Source organism: Oncorhynchus gorbuscha, linkage group LG15 (genome assembly GCF_021184085.1).
Source record: "Oncorhynchus gorbuscha isolate QuinsamMale2020 ecotype Even-year linkage group LG15, OgorEven_v1.0, whole genome shotgun sequence".
Lineage (NCBI taxonomy): Eukaryota > Metazoa > Chordata > Actinopteri > Salmoniformes > Salmonidae > Oncorhynchus > Oncorhynchus gorbuscha.
This window is the reverse complement of record NC_060187.1, coordinates 14,411,169-14,429,436: the sequence shown is the minus strand read 5'-3', so window position 1 is coordinate 14,429,436 and position 18,268 is coordinate 14,411,169. Positions and strand designations below refer to the sequence as shown.

General features: G+C 42.9%; 1 protein-coding gene across 2 annotated transcripts in view; it reads right to left on the bottom strand.

Annotated features, from left to right (window-relative positions):
- Window positions 1-10,354: 10,354 nt before the first annotated feature.
- The window catches only part of LOC123996644 (low-density lipoprotein receptor-related protein 8-like), a 405,748-nt gene continuing 397,834 nt past the window's right edge, over window positions 10,355-18,268 (bottom strand). Inside the window, exons 18-19 of one of the 2 annotated variants that reach the window (XM_046300197.1) lie at window positions 12,492-12,664; window positions 10,355-10,920 (exon numbers count right to left, since the gene is read on the bottom strand). In XM_046300197.1, the coding sequence (XP_046156153.1) occupies window positions 10,882-10,920; window positions 12,492-12,664 (212 nt within the window). In that variant the 3' untranslated portion in view covers window positions 10,355-10,881. Of the gene's footprint in view, window positions 10,921-11,557; window positions 12,665-18,268 lie in introns of those variants that run through there. The other variant, XM_046300196.1, reaches the window with a different exon arrangement.

The following is an 18,268-nucleotide window of genomic DNA, read 5'->3' as shown; positions in this document are numbered from 1 at the left end:
CTCTCTTTCCCTCCTCTCTCTCTTTACCCTCCTCTCGCTCTGTCTCTCCACTCTCTCTCTTACCCTGCTCTCCACTCTCTCTCTTACCCTCCTCTCGCTCTCTCTCCACTCTCTCTCACCCTGCTCTCGCTCTGTCACTCCCTGTTCACTGGGGTTACCCTATTCTATTCCCCGCTCCGCTCGCCTCTCTCTTACCCTGCTCTCGCTCTGTCTCTCCACTCTCTCTCTTACCCTGCTCTCCACTCTCTCTCTTACCCTCCTCTCCACTCTCTCTCACCCTGCTCTCGCTCTGTCACTCCCTGTTCACTGGGGTTACCCTATTCTATTCCCCGCTCCGCTCGCCTCTCTCTTACCCTGCTCTCGCTCTGTCTCTCCACTCTCTCTTACCCTGCTCTCGCTCTGTCTCTCCACTCTCTCTCGTTCCCTCCTCTCGCTCTGTCTCTCCACTCTCTCTCTTTCCCTCCTCTCGCTCTGTCTCTCCACTCTCTCTCTTACCCTCCTCTCGCTCTCTCTCTTACCCTGCTCTCGCTCTGTCTCTCCACTCTCTCGCTCTCTCTCTTACCCTGCTCTCGCTCTGTCTCTCCACTCTCTCTCTTACCCTGCTCTCCACTCTCTCTCTTACCCTGCTCTCGCTCTGTCTCTCCACTCTCTCTCTTTCTGTGTCCCACCCTCCTTTTCTCCAGAGAAGTGCTCAATACAGAAGCCAGGAAACAAGAGGGGGACAATAACAACGCGACACACAACAAGAATTGGCCGATTTTTATAAATTTAATATATCAATATATAGAGATATTTATCAACAGCTTGATTTCATAGAAACGTGAGTGAGACCATTTTGGCATACAGTACAGATATTTCATGTAAGTACAGAAGTTGCTAAGTTTGAACTCCCTCTCCCCATCCTACAGACACAAGACACCAAAACAGAAACAACCAAGTAAAATATACAGGAGCACAAACAAGGCACCAATAAATTAAACGATAACCCCTCGTTTAAAACACAAAACAACTAAACCTATTGAACAGAATTAAATACAGAATAAACAACTTCATTTCTACAATGCTTTACTGTTAAAAAGTAAAACAAAATTAAAAACAGACAGGAAAAAAATAATAAAAACACTTTGGCTGATAATTAATGTTTGTTACAATCAAGTAGTAAAGAAATCCAGTGCTCTTGTGTACAAATAAATTCATATATGGTCCACACTCCTGTTTTTACCTGGGGTCTTATGTACATCTATTTTTACAGATACCTTTAAAACATTATCAAAAGTTTTGCTTTATGAAAACGTATTTACAAGTTCATGATTCAAAACCATTGGACTGTACCGATCGGTAACCCCTCCTATGTACGTACCCCTTTACACAGTGCAGAATGCTTCTTGAAAGGTTTGTGCAACAAACAGCGTACAAAATGTCTCCGATATGGCTGTGGAATGAAGGTTTGACATTACCTTATGAACCCCCCCTCTCCCTCCCTCCCTCCCTTCACACCTCAACCCCCCGCCACTACAACCCCACCCCTCCACACCCATTTTACAATGACATTGACAGGTATGAAAAAGGAGTCTGAACTAAACATTATCCTTCAAGTAATAAACATCCAGTAAATCTAGAACAGAACTGAAGAGACATGACAATGTCTTATTCACACAGAAACACACAGAGAAGAACCAACCAGCAGCAGGAGAGTCACTGGGTTATTAACTACAACAACAGACAGAGGTCATGGAGGAGAATCACGTAGGGTTCCAGAATCACTGGTGTCAGTCCTCTGGGTTCCAGTATCGGTAGGTTCTCAGAGGTGTGTTCCGTTGTTCTGTAGAGGTTCCCCTCCTCTTTTCCTCCCTTGTTCTTCTACTGGGTCTACTTTCCTTCAGTTCTTCCTGTGTGTTTAGTCTACCCATCCAGAACGATAGTGAAAACAACATGGAAATGACTGAGAAGAGGTGAGAGTTGGTAGTGTAAGTGACAGCTAGATAGAGGGGAGGTGATATGTGCATTGGTGTTAGTCACAATGGAGTCTGATGATGGAGCAGCATGGGTCTGGTATCACTGATTGAGGAACCACCATTAGAAGTGCATAGAGAAAATGATGTGAGAGAAGAGGAGAGGATGGTCAAAAGCTCTAGGAAAACAAATCTACTGAGGTTTGTTGACCAGAAAGGACCTAGGAGGCTGTACCAGAGCCGTAAGAAACCACAGGAACTTTAAACAATTCAGTAATAACAACCAACTGTTACCAGTGGCTGAAGGATCTGTGTGCTTCAATGCCATAGAGTAGTGAGAGATATTGAAGACTTGTTTCCACGTTGACTTGATAATCTAAAGGCAATCCGGACAAACTTCATGGTTGCCTAGGATACTGAGCACTCGGGTTAAAGTCACTAAAACACCTACAGATATACCTATAGATAGACTTACAGCCATACCTATAGATAGACCTATAGCCATACCTAAAGATATACCTATATATAGACCTATAGCCAGACCTATAGATATACCTATAGACAGACCTATAGCCAGACCTATAGATAGACCTATAGCCAGACCTATAGATATACCTATAGATAGACTTACAGCCATACCTATAGATAGACCTATAGATAGACCTATAGCCAGACCTATAGATAGACCTATAGATATACCTATAGATAGACTTACAGCCATACCTATAGATAGACCTATAGCCAGACCTATAGATATACCTATAGATAGACTTACAGCCATACCTATAGATAGACCTATAGCCATACCTATAGATATACCTATAGCCAGACCTATAGCCAGACCTATAGATAGACCTATAGATAGACTTACAGCCATACCTATAGATAGACCTATAGCCATACCTAAAGATATACCTATATATAGACTTACAGCCATACCTATAGATAGACCTATAGCCATACCTAAAGATATACCATAGACCCTAACAGATATACCTATAGACAGACCTATAGATAGACCTATAGATAGACCTATAGCCATACCTATAGATAGACCTATAGCCATACCTAAAGATATACCTATATATAGACTTACAGCCATACCTATAGATAGACCTATAGCCATACCTAAAGATATACCTATATATAGACTTACAGCCATACCTATAGATATACCTATAGCCAGACCTAAAGATATACCTATATATAGACTTACAGCCATACCTATAGATATACCTATAGCCAGACCTAAAGATATACCTATATATAGACTTACAGCCATACCTATAGATAGACCTATAGCCAGACCTAAAGATATACCTATATATAGACCTATAGCCAGACCTATAGATATACCTATAGACAGACCTATAGCCAGACCTATAGACAGACCTATAGACCAGACCTATAGATAGACCTATAGCCACACCTATAGATAGACCTATAGATATACCTATAGATAGACCTATAGCCATACCTATAGATAGACCTATAGCCAGACCTAAAGATATACCTATAGATAGACTTACAGCCATACCTATAGATAGACCTATAGCCAGACCTAAAGATATACCTATAGATAGACCTATAGCCAGACCTAAAGACCTATAGCCAGACCTATAGATATACCTATAGATATACCTATAGACAGACCTATAGACCAAGACCTATAGATATACAGACCTATAGATATACCTATAGACAGACCTATAGACCTATAGATATACCTAAAGATATACCTATAGATAGATATAGATATACCTATAGCCAGACCTATAGATATACCTATAGACTATAGATAGACCTATAGATAGATATACCTATAGCCAGACCTATAGATATACCTATAGATAGACCTATAGATATACCTATAGATATACCTATAGATAGACCTATAGATAGACCTATAGATATACCTATAGACAGACCTATAGCCAGACCTATAGATATACCTATAGATAGACCTATAGCCACACCTATAGATAGACCTATAGATATACCTATAGATAGACCTATAGATATACCTATAGACAGACCTATAGATAGACCTATAGATAGACCTATAGCCAGACCTATAGATATACCTATAGCCATACCTATAGATAGACCTATAGATATACCTATAGATAGACCTATAGATATACCTATAGATAGACCTATAGCCATACCCATAGATAGACCTATAGCCAGACCTATAGCCACACCTATAGATAGACCTATAGATATACCTATAGATAGAAACTATAGCCACACCTATAGATAGACCTATAGCCATACCTATAGATAGACCTATAGCCATACCTATAGATATACCTATAGTCATACCTATAGATAGACCTATAGATATACCTATAGATAGACCTATAGCCACACCTATAGATAGACCTATAGCCATACCTATAGATAGACCTATAGCCATACCTATAGATAGACCTATAGATAGACCTATAGATAGACCTATAGATAGACCTATAGATATACCTATAGCCACACCTATAGACAGACCTATAGATAGACCTATAGATAGACCTATAGATATACCTATAGATATACCTATAGCCACACCTATAGACAGACCTATAGCCAGACCTATAGATAGACCTATAGATAGACCTATAGATAGACCTATAGATAGACCTATAGATATACCTATAGATAGACCTATAGATAGACCTATAGCCACACCTATAGATAGACCTATAGCCATACCTATAGATAGACCTATAGATAGACCTATAGATAGACCTATAGATAGACCTATAGCCATACCTATAGATAGACCTATAGCCAGACCTATAGATATACCTATAGATATACCTATAGATAGACCTATAGCCAGACCTATAGATAGACCTATAGATATACCTATAGATAGACCTATAGCCAGACCTATAGATATACCTATAGATAGACCTATAGATATACCTATAGATAGACCTATAGATAGACCTATAGATATACCTATAGATAGACCTATAGATAGACCTACACAAATATAAAAAGGAGCTTGAGAATGCTATATACTGTAGAATGCTCTCAGTACAATGATTAGAGCATAGCATTGACTTACAGTTCATCAAAGCAGAAATATCCAAATGACTTCACACGGAAAAACCAAGACACACACACGGACAGATACACTATGTTCCAAGGCACCAGTTAAGCGCCAGGCAGTACACAAATCCACAGAGATCTACAGGTATCTGTCAAAATAAAGGAAACACCAACATAATGGATTTTACTACGAGCCACCAGAACAGCTTTAATTTTGGTGTTTTGTTGACAGAGTTTGAAAATGCTGTGGTCAATTGGGTTGAGATCTGGTGACTGACTCACACACACGCACGCACGCACGCACGCACGCACGCACACACACACACACACACACATTAATCTCCCTTTCCTCCTTTGAGACCCCTCTTTTAAAGTCACTGAGATCTCTTCTTCTAGCCATGGTACCCAATATAATGGGCAACTGGCCATTTTTATACATGACCCTAAGCATGGGATGCTAATTGCTCAATTAACTTAAGAACCACACCTCTGTGGAAGCACCTATATTCTTTGTATCTCCTATTTACGTGTTTCCTTTATTCTGGCCGTTACCATATACAGTGGCTTGCGAAAGTATTCAGCCCCATGACATTTTTCCTTTTTTGTTGTCTTACAACCTGGAATGAAAATAGATTTTTTGGGGGTTTGTATCATTTGATTTACACAATATGCCTACCATTTTGAAGATGCAAAAAAATATTTGTGAAACAAACAAGAAATACTTGAGCGTGCATAACTATTCACCTCCCCAAAGTCAAAACTTTGTAGAGACACTTTTTTTTGCAGCAATTACAGCTGCAAGTCTCTTGGGGTATGTCTTTATAAGCTTGGCACATATAGCCACTGGGATTTTTACCCATTCTTCAAGGCAAAACTGCTCCAGCTCCTTCAAGTTGGATGGATCCAGCTGGTGGCAGCAATCTTTAAGTCAAACCACAGATTCTCAATTTGATTGGGGTCTGGGCTTTGACTAGGCCATTCCAAGACATTTAAATGTTTCCCCTTAAACCACTTGAGTGTTGCTTAGTGACATTGTCCTGCTGGAAGGTGAACCTCCATCCCAGTCTCAAATCTCTGGAAGACTGAAACAGGTTTCCTTCAAGAATTTCCCTGTATTTAGCACCATCCATCATTCCTTCAATTCTGACCAGTTTCCCAGTCCCTGCTGATGGTGTTCTCGGGGTGATGACAGGTGTTGGGTTTGTGCCAGACATAGCATTTTCCTTGATGGCCAAAAAGCTACATTTTGGTCTCATCACCTTCTTCCATATGTTTGGGGAGTCTCCCACATGCCTTTTGGCAAACACCAAATCTTTAAGCAATGGCTTTTTTTCTGGTTAGCTCCTCTTCCCTAAAGCTCTTCCCTAAAGCTCTTAAAGCCCAGCTCCCTTTGTAGTTTAACTAAGTCATAGGTCCGACCCATGAGCACAGACATTGATCCGGCGTCATGGGACAGCCCTTTCTTACTGTTCTGGATATAAACCCCACCTTGGGAATTTCCCTTCAGACCAAGCTTACCTCGATTACCGAGAGGGCTAAGGTTTGAGTAGAGACCAGAAAACCTGAGTATAAGCTAAGGTTGTAATTAATGGTTGTTGAAACTCTGAGACTATCGATTCCGACAGAATAAGAGCAAATCTTCAATACTAATTACTAGTCTTCAGCTAGAAATTATGTACCAATGAGACGCGAGGACCGACAACCGCCGAAACATCTATTCATTAGAATATTTCTGAATGTTACTCTAAAGTATCCATTCTAACCAAAGACTCCAGGGACACAGAGAGATGGGCGGATGAACTTCCAACAGAAAGAAGGACGATTCCAACAGAGATCATGACGACACACTGAGCGTAAATATATATATTGATTGCAGTTGTTCCCGTATGAGTGAGCGCTCATGTGCAAAGGATTAGCATTTCAATTGTTATAATTATCAAGTGTCTTTTGTCTTTCGCACCCTTCTCAGTCCTTTTGTCTACCAAGCCGCCATGCCGGTTTAGCCAACTAGGGGCACATCCCCTATCATTTCCTTGTAACCATATCTACTGTGTTTGTTTATGCATTCCTGTGATTATTTAGTTAGTTAGTAAATAAATGATTGAGAAAATTGATGTATGGATGATTCATAGTGAAGGCTGGGTTCATGCAGATCATTTACGATGTTTGGAATGAGACTAACGTGAGGTAAAGAATAATTCATTAATTAGAAGACTAATTGATCAGATATTAAAATATCTGAAAGTTAAATTAGGAAAATGATAACTTTGGAATCTGAATACTTTCCTTGGTGCCCCGACTTCCTAGTTAATTACATTTACATGATTAGTTTAATCACATAATAATAATTACAGAGAATTGATTTGATAAAATAACGGTCCTCATTTTAATGATGGCAAAGACACGACAACGGCTTAAAGTGGTCCTATGGACAGATACTCCAATCTCCTCTGTGGAGTTTTGCAGCTCGTTCAGGGTTATCTTTGGTCTCTTTGTTGTGTCTTTGATTAATGCCCTCCTTGCCTGTTCTGTGAGTTTTGGTGGGCAGCCCTCTCTTGGCAGGTTTGTTGTTGTGCCATATTCTTTCCATTTTTTAATAATAGATCTAATGGTGCTCTGTGGGATGTTCAAAGTTTTTGCTATTTTTTATAACCCAACCCTGATCTGTACTTCTCCACAACTTTGTCCCTGACCTGTTTGGAAAGCTCCTTGGTCTTCATGGTGCCACTTGCTTAGTGGTGTTGCAGACTCTGGGGCCTTTCAGAACAGGTGAATATATACTGAGATCATGTGACAGATCATGTGTCACTTAGATTGCACACAGGTGGATTTTATTTGACTAATTGTGTGACTTGTGAAGGTAATTGGTTGCACCAGATCTTATTTAGGGGCTTCATAGCGAAGGGGGTGAATACATATACATAAACCACTTTTCTGTTAAATGTTTTCTTTTCTTTTTTTAACAGGTCATTTTTTTCTTTTCCCTTCAACAATTTGGACTATTTTGTGTCCATTACATGAAGTCCAAATGAAAATCCATTTAAATTACAGGTTGTAATGCAACAAAATATGAAAAACAGCAAGGGGGATGAATAATTTTGCAAGGCTCTGTATAGGCTGTCTCATCATCATGTATCACCTGATTTGCCTGAGAGCAAAACCATTGATTAGATCGGCATGTCCATGAATATACAGAACGGCTAACCTCTGGCTGCTGTTAACTGATACCCATAAACAAACACATCTTGGAAGACCCTCCCTTCAGCGTCTTCCCCTTCTTTCTTGCCTCCCCCTTTCTCTCTGCCCTCCCCCTCTCTCTCTGTCTGCCTACCCCTCCCTCTGTCTGCCTCCCCCTCTCTCCTCTCTCTCTGCCTCCCCCTCTCTCTGTCTGCCTACCCCCCTCTCCTCTCTCTCTCTGCCTCCCTCTCTCTCTGTCTGCCTCCCCCTCTCTCTGTCTGCCTACCCCTCTCTCCTCTCTCTCTCTGCCTCCCTCTCTCTCTCATCCTCCTGTCATCACCTGGAAGCAAGCATTTCCATTGAAGGAAGGAGAACCATGATGTATAGCTATCATAAATCAGCCAATCAACCACTGAGCGAGCTGCCTCGAGCACCACAAATGCAGCCTGCCTGACAAATTGTGTATGTAAGTGTGTTTCTCTCTGTGAGTGTGTTTCTCTCTGTGAGTGTTTCTCATCCTCCTGTCATCAGTGTGCATTTCCATCTGTGAGTGTGTTTCTGTGTGTAGTGTAAATCTGTGCCAATCACTGTGTGTGTACGTCTGCAGCCTGTCTCTGTGTGTGTAAGTCTGTGTCTCTGTGTGTGTATGTGTTCTCTGTGTGTGTGTTTCTGTGTCTCTGTGTGTGTACGTCTGTGTCTCTGTGTGTGTATGCCTGTGTCTCTGTGTGTGTATGTCTGTGTCTCTGTGTGTACGCCTGTGTCTCTGTGTGTGTATGTCTGTGTCTCTGTGTGTGTACGTCTGTGTCTCTGTGTGTGTATGTCTGTGTCTCTGTGTGTGTACGTCTGTGTCTCTGTGTGTGTATGTCTGTGTCTCTGTGTGTGAACGTCTGTGTCTCTGTGTGTGTACGTCTGTGTCTCTGTGTGTGTATGTCTGTGTCTCTGTGTGTGTATGTCTGTGTCTCTGTGTGTGTGTATGTCTGTGTCTCTGTGTGTGTATGTCTGTGTCTCTGTGTGTGTATGTCTGTGTCTCTGTGTGAATACATGCACTAGCATGTGTCCCACTTCCTTCCCAAAAGCCTCTGTGTTTCCTAGAGAAATAAGATGGAGTAGTTGAGGTCAACACCTTCAGTTAGCAGGTTCTCATATGAATCCTTGACAGTGTACTGACTACCAGCAGGAAGACAACTAAACAGCTCTAGTGAAGTCTTGCTTACAGAAAGAGCTTAGACAGCCATGTCTCTCAATTGGGCCTTCATATCCAGTGCTATAGAATAAAAATAGTCAAGTTTGTTTGTTCAGTAGCAGAGCATAAATGTACACACTCAAAACTATCCACTCTACCTATTCGCTTATTATGAACCTATGACAGAATCACAATAAATTGTTTCCTTCCGTACCATAACTGTGCTGGTGCAGAGGTCCCCTCCCTGATGATATCACCTGTTGCTAGGCAGGTTCTAATGGCATGGAAGACAGAATGCTATTGCATGGATGATAGTCCTCAAACAATCCAGCGTACCACACCCAGACTGATTCTGTAAATCCAACAACGGATGTCTTCTCTAGTAAAATATATCTTTCTTCCGCTTATAGTAGTCCAGCCACTCCTTATTACACTGAGAACTGAAATATACTGAAATATATCCTCAGTATGGAAGACGTGAGTATGGGAACTAACCAGACAGGAAATGGTAGTGGAAGCTAGTGGATACCCTGACTGATATACAACTGTATTCAACTCATAAACTGTGATTCTGGCCAGCAATCTAACACAAATCCAGTGCTCAGTTCTGTTTCTTCATTGGGTTGTCATTTTCCTTCCATTTAAATCAGTAGTGGGACCCTCTTCTACAGAGTCCGTAAAACGTCTTCCAAAGTTAGAGCGAAAACATCTCTGCTCATACAGAGACCAACAGCAGGGAATGTGTACCACCAAATCTTCCTAGTTTAAAAAAACGTCCTCCGACCCCCATCCCACCCCGTCCCTTCCCCCTGGTCATTATCTAGTAACTTTTGTGTACCTCTGGGTGCCAGCAGAGCAGATGACCCATAATCCTCCCTTACCCGAGTTCTGCCCTGCTGCTTTTTCCTGTGGCGCTGCCCTCTGGCACGCCCCTCCCCCCCAAACAAAATACCCCCCCAATATCCCCATCCCTACACTCATTCCACTTAGCTCTAGCCATGCGTAGCCTATCCTCAGTGGCACAGGCCTGGCCCGATCATATTTTCACCAGCAAACACAAACAATAAATAAAGTCAAAACAAAATAATAATTAAATACAGCTGGCCATTCCCCTGTTGCTGGCACAGTACAGTAGTCCAATCAGGGAGAACCAGCCTCTATTTACATGTGCACTGATGGGCAATGAGGTTAGTCATCAGTAAGACATACAGTAGCATTCAGCACTACATCTAACTACAGGAACTACCTAACTAACGAGGGGCTAAGAGAAGAGCAGAGGACAGCGCAGTAGTAACTAGTAGTAAGGTAGTAGGACATTACAGTTAGTGTAAGAGAGAGAGAGGATGTGTTTTAGAGACACGAGTTTGGGGGTACACGTATAAGTAAAATATACCCTCCCCCCCGTCCTTGGGGGGTTAGGGTACTGTATGAGCAGGTTCTCTCTCTGTGCCCCCCTCCTCTGCAGTGTGGTCACCCCGGGATATGGAGGGACGGGGCGGAGACACGGCGTGCCGCTCAGGGGAGTCCGTCATCCTCCAGACTGAGCGCCACGCGCTGCAGAGAGCAGATAAAACAACGTTACCACAGTGTTTGTGTCTGTGTCTGTGTGTCTGTGTGTGTGTCTGTGTGTCAGTGGGTGTTTGAAGGAGAGCTGAAAGGGAGACTGAGACAGAGAGGACCAGAAAGATAAAGAGGGAGAGAACTAAAAGTGAGAGAAAGAGAGCAACATAGAGACAGGGCAAAAGAGAGAAGCTCTCCTTAATGCAGATCCCACTCCTCCTCTCATCCCTCTATCCTCAGCACACTGATTTGGCAGTGATGTGGGGAGAGCTGCAAGGGCGTACAGAGATCCACCTCAGGACATTCTGATGTCTCTATCTAACTGAAACACCATGAAGATGAAGATAGGAGAGGAGGAGAGAGGATGGAGGGGAGAAGAGAGGAGAAAACAGGAAAGGAGAAGAGGAGATAGGAGAGGAGGAGAGAGGATGGAGGGGAGAAGAGAGGAGAAAACAGGAAAGGAGAAGAGGAGATAGGAGAGGAGGAGAGAGGATGGAGGGGAGAAGAGAGGAGAAAACAGGAAAGGAGAAGAGGAGATAGGAGAGGAGGAGAGAGGATGGAGGGGAGAAGAGGAGAAAACAGGAAAGGAGAAGAGGAGATAGGAGAGGAGGAGAGAGGATGGAGGGGAGAAGAGAGGAGAAAACAGGAAAGGAGAAGAGGAGATAGGAGAGGAGAGAGGAGAAGAGGGAAAGCCCAGGTGTAATCTTGTTTCCCCCCCCACTACCCATTCTTAAGAGGAGGTGGTATTCAACATGACCTCTCAGCACAGCACTGTAGCATACCAGGTGTGTGTGTGTATAAACTACCCCTCTCTCCCTCTGTTCTACCACGCCACGACAGCAATGCGTGTCACCATGCAAACTGATCCCAGCGCTGTCTTGTTCATGTTTACCAGCAGATCCCTGTTTAAGATCCCTTACAAGTACACCGCTAGAAAAACTAAACGCTCATGCAGAGAAATATATCATTAAAAACAAGAATAGTCAGGAATAAATGAATATGATTAAAGATTGTCCCGTCATCTAAGGTGCTGTTTCTGTTCTGGTTACTGTTCCCCTTTTGCCTAATCTACACTCCAAAGGGGAATGAGCAGGTTTGATGCTCCCTTCACTAAGTCTTCATAGAGGAGAGAGTAAAGCTACAACCGAGGACGCTGTGCCTCCCTAACGCACAACGACAACACAGTGACACACACTGTCAAAACACAGAATGTGGAGATGGATAGAGACCCAATAGACTATATGATGAATGAAGGTGAAGATAATGTGGTGGTGGGCTGGTGATGAAGGGCTCAACATCCGTGTTTGACCAAGGAAGTTTTTGGAATGATTTTGTGACTTAAGTGTGTGTGTGTGTGTGTGTGTGAGGATGTAAGCCTGTCCCTGTCTTGGAGACTCTCCCACCCCAACACACTCCAACCCTCTCTCTATCGCCAAGTCCCACCCCATCTCATCTCATTTGCCGGTGGGATGCATGGGAGCCCCCGAGTACCAATGGGAGTTGCTGTCTGTGATCCCGCCCCCCAGGGGCAGGGCTAGGAATGGCTGGTGAGCGCTGCCACTCACAGCGGGGTAGACGTGGCCGATAGACTCTCCAGTACGACCGATGTGAATCTCGTCATCGTCGTCCTCCGTGGTCTTACGGTACACAGGGTTGTCGAAGTTCATACTCTTGGTGTTCTTCCGGCGCCAGTTACACCAGATCAGGTATCCGGCGGTGCAGAGCAGGCCGATGATCACTGTGGCAAGGATAGGAACTGCATGTATGAAACACAGCGACACACACAGCGACAACACACACACGGCGGGAGTGTTAACACAGCCAGGGGAGACAGAGCGGTGCTTTAGCATACAAACACATCCTAGTATCACCACACATAGCAAACGGCAATGAACACACACACACACACACACACACACACACACACACACACACACACACACACACACACACACACACACACACACACACACACACACACACACACACACACACACACACACACACACACACACACACACACACACACACACACACACACACACACACACACACTCTTTAAAACACACATAGACACAAATATACCCATGTAAATGCACACAGAAGCAAGCACACCCAATCCCAAGCCCCCACACACATAGCCACACACACTCTTGCATGGCACATGTACAACCAAACCACACACACGCGCTCGCATATTGTAGCCTACACACAAGTTCAAAACATGGCTGGGTATAGTGGTATTCCAGGAAAAGGAAATGGGGGCTGGGGAGGAGGGTATATGTCTAGCTTCTCCGCTCAGCTTTGGCTGGCGTTCCCAGTCCTAATTTCCCCCATCAGACGTGGAGTGGCTGTATTCCCATGGAAGACCCAGACTAATTGGTCTATTATGGGGGGCACTGGAGACTCCTCTATGATTAAGGGCCTGAACCCCCAGAAATCCCTTTGTTCTTATGTAAACACTCAATTAAGATGTTCTCAATCAGACTTTCCTCTCCAAATAGCTTGGATCTGAAGATCTCCAGCAATATCGAGGGAGAATTAACCATGGAAATAATTATGGAGAGATACACTGCATGGCCAAAAGTATGTGGACACCCCTTCAAATTAGGGTATTTGGCTATTTCAGCCACACTCGTTGCGGACAGGTGTATAAAATTGAGCACACGGCCATGCATTGTCAGTAGAATGGCCTTACTGAAGAGCTCAGTGGCTTTCAACGTGGCACTGTCTTAGGATGCCATCTTTCCAACAAGTCAGTTTGTCCAATTTCTGTCCCGGTCAACTGTAAGTGCTGTTATTGTGAAGTGGAAACACCTAGGAGCAACAACCGCTCAGCCGCGAAGTGGTAGATAGCACAAGAACAGAACAGCCAAGTGCTGAAGCACGTAAAAATCATTTGTCCTTGGTTGCTTCCAAACTGCCTCTGGAAGCAACACCAGCATAAGAACTGTTCTTTGGGAGCTTCATGAAATGGGTTTCCATGGCCGAGCAGCCACACACAAGCCTAAGATCACCAATGCCAAGCGTTGGCTAGAGTGGTGTAAAGCTCTCTGCCACTGGAGCAGTGGAAATGCATTCTCTTGAGTGATGAATCACGCTTCACCATCTGGCAGTCCGATGGACGAATCTGGGTTTGGCGGATGCCAGGAGAACGCTACCTGCCCCAATGCATAGTTCCAACTGTAAAGTTTGGTGGAGGAGGTTCAGGATAGGCCCCTTAGTTCCAGTGAAGGGAAATCTTAATGCTACAGCATACAATGACATTCTAGACGATTCTGTGCTTCCAACTTTGTGCCAACAATTTGGAGAAGGCTCTTTCCTGTTTCAGCATGCACATAGTGAGGTGGATATAGAAATGGTTTGTCAAGATCGGTGTGGAATAAATTGACTGGCCTGCGTAGAGCCCTGACCTCAACCCCATCGAACACCTTTGGGATGAATTGGAACACCGACTGCGAGCCAAACTTAATCACCCAACATCAGTGCTCGACCTGACTAATGATCTTGTAGCTAAATGGACGCAAGTTCCCGCAGCAATGTTCCAACATCTAGTGGAAAGCCTTCCCAGAAGAGTGGAGGCTGTAATAAATGCAATGTTCCAACATCTAGTGGAAAGCCTTCCCAGAAGAGTGGAGGCTGTAATAAATGCAATGTTCCAACATCTAGTGGAAAGCCTTCCCAGAAGAGTGGAGGCTGTTATTACAGCAATGTTCCAACATCTAGTATAAAGCCTTCCCAGAAGAGTGGAGGCTGTAATAAATGCAATGTTCCAACATCTAGTATAAAGCCTTCCCAGAAGAGTGGAGGCTGTAGTAAATGCAATGTTCCAACATCTAGTATAAAGCCTTCCCAGAAGAGTGGAGGCTGTTATTAAATGCAATGTTCCAACATCTAGTAGAAAGCCTTCCCAGAAGAGTGGAGGCTGTTATTACAGCAATGTTCCAACATCTAGTGGAAATAATTTCCAGAAGAGTGGAGGCTGTAGTAAATGCAATGTTCCAACATCTAGTATAAAGCCTTCCCAGAAGAGTGGAGGCTGTTATTACAGCAATGTTCCAACATCTAGTGGAAATCATTCCCAGAAGAGTGGAGGCTGTAATAAATGCAATGTTCCAACATCTAGTGGAAATCATTCCCAGAAGAGTGGAGGCTGTAATAAATGCAATGTTCCAACATCTAGTAGAAAGCCTTCCCAGAAGAGTGGAGGCTGTATTAAATGCAATGTTCCAACATCTAGTATAAAGCCTTCCCAGAAGAGTGGAGGCTGTATTAAATGCAATGTTCCAACATCTAGTAGAAAGCCTTCCCAGAAGAGTGGAAGCTGTTATAGCAGCAAAGGGGGACCAACTCCATATTAATGCCCAGGATTTTGGAATGAGATGTTGGAATGTGTCCACATACTTTTGTCCATATAGTGTATGAAAGGGGGAATGATGGAGAGAGGAGTGGGGGAGAATATTACCTATGAAATGAACCATTGAGAGATATGAAAGAGGGAACGGAGGGTGGGAAGGAAGGAGGGGTGGATGGGAAAAATAGTAGGATGTATTTAATGGGCCGGAGTTAGGGATATCTCATTTTAAAGACTCAATTATTGACAGAATGTATGCTAGAGCAAGGTCATTTACACATTATGCCGATCGCCAGTCAATTCAGACATTATTATAGAGCTGTATCAGTGTTCACGATCTTAAGGTCTATATCCTGTAATATGTGATAACATGGGAAATATGCAAATCTGACTTAAGGGCGGGTTAATCCCTGATGTTATTTTGATGAGCTCTTGATCTAAATTTACAGTAATGTTTTTACAACTGACAGGCCTGTGTGTTCACATGGGCTGTTATGATATGCTTGAGCAACACCTGAATGTGAATATCCAGAATCTCCCATAAGTGTTAAATTGGGTTGAGATCTGGTGACTGAGACACACACACACACACTAGAGATTTAAAGTTTTCATAACAATTGGAAATCAGTGTTTTTGGACACCGATTTGGCCGATTTTATTGTTATATATATATATATATTTTTTTACACCATTATTTAATCTTTATTTAAGTCAGTTAAGAACACATTATTAGTTTCAATGGCGGCCTAGGAACGGTGGGTTAACTGCCTCGTTCAGGGGCAGAACGACAGATTTTCACCTTGTCAGCTTGGGGGATTCAATCTTGCAACCTTACAGTTAACTAGTCCAATGCTCTAACCACCTGATTACATTGCACTCCACAAGGAGACTGCTTGTTACGCGAATGCAGTCGAAGCCAAGGTGAGTTGCTAGCTAGAATTAAACTTTTCTTATAAAAAACAATCAATCAATCAATCATAATCACTAGTTAACTACACATGGTTGATGATATTACTAGTTTATCTACCGTGTCCTGCGTTGCATATAATCGATGCGGTGCGTATCGTTGCTCCGTTTGTGTACCTAACCATAAACATCAATGCCTTACTTAAAATCAATACACAGAAGTAACCTGTGTAAATAACCTGCATATTTAGCTAAAGAAATCCAGGTTAGCAGGCAATATTAACCAGGTGAAATTGTGTCACTTCTCTTGCGTTCATTGCACGCAGAGTCAATGTATATGCAACAGTTTGAGACGCCTAATTTGCCAGAATTTTACGTAATTATGACATAACATTGAAGGTTGTGCAACGTAACAGGAATATTTAGACTTATGGATGCCACCCGTTAGATGAAATACGGAACGGTTCCGTATGATGGTTTCCGGATTCGGCCATATTAATGACCTCAGCCTCGTATTTCTGTGTGTTATCATGTTATAAGAGCAGTCTGACTGAGCGATGGTAGGCAGCAGCAGGCTCGTAAGCATTCATTCAAACAGCACTTTTGTGCGTTTGCCAGCAGCTGTTTATGACTTCAAGCCTATCAACTCCTGAGATGAGGCTGGTGTAACCGATGTCAAATGGCTAGCTAGTTAGCGGGGTGCGCGCTAATAGCGTTTCAAACATCACTCACTTTGAGACTTAGAGTGGTTGTTCCCCTTGCTCTGCATGGGTAACGCTGCTTCGAGGGTGTCTGTTGTCGTTGTGTTCCTGGTTCGAGCCCAGGTAGGGGCGAGGAGAGGGGCGGAAGCGATACTGTTACACTGGCAATACTAAAGTGCCTATAAGAACATCCAATAGTCAAAGGTTAATGAAATACAAATGGTATAGAGGGAAATAGTCCTATAATTCTTATAATAACTACAACCTAAAACTTCTTACCTGGGAATATTGGAGACTCAAGTTAAAAGGAACCACCAGCTTTCATATGTTTTCATGTTCTGAGCAAGGAACTGAAACGTTAGCTTTCTTACATGGCACACTTTTACTTTCTTCTCCAACACTTTGTTTTTGCATTATTTAAACCAAATTGAACATGTTTCATTATTTATTTGAGACTAAATAGATTTTATTGATGTATTATATTAAGTTAAAATAAGTGTTCATTCATTATTGTTGTAATTGTCATTATTACAAATAGAAAACTATAAAACATATAATCGGTATCGGCTTTTATTGGTCCTCCAATAATCGGTATCGGCTTTTATTGGTCCTCCAATAATCGATATCGGCTTTTATTGGTCCTCCAATAATCGATATCGGCTTTTATTGGTCCTCCAATAATCGATATCGGCTTTTATTGGTCCTCCAATAATCGATATCGGCTTTTATTGGTCCTCCAATAATCGATATCGGCTTTTATTGGTCCTCCAATAATCGATATCGGCGTTGAAAAATCACAATCGGTCGATCTCTAAAACACGCACACACACTCACACACACACAGGCACATGCACGCACGCACACACACACACACAGGCACACGCACGCACGCACGCACACACACACACACTCACACAGGCACACACACACACACACACACACACACACACACACACACACACACACACACACACACACACACACACACACACACACACACACACACACACACACACACACACACACACACACACACACACACACACACACACACACACACACACACACACACACACACACACACACACACACACACACACACACACACACACACACACACACCCTATGCTCCTTTCAGACTCTCCTCTTTCATAGTCACTGAGATCTCTTCTTCCAGCCATGGTAGACAGTTTATTTTTACAATCGCTAGGACCCATTTCTCAATGCTTAGGTCACTTTTTCAAAACTCTTCACACAGTGAGCACAATAGCAGTCTATGTGGGCTAAACTGTGGATCATTTTTAATTGCTTTGGGACAAAATGCATTCAATTACATTTTCAAATTACATTTTTCAAATTTCATGATTTCTTTTCTCACTCA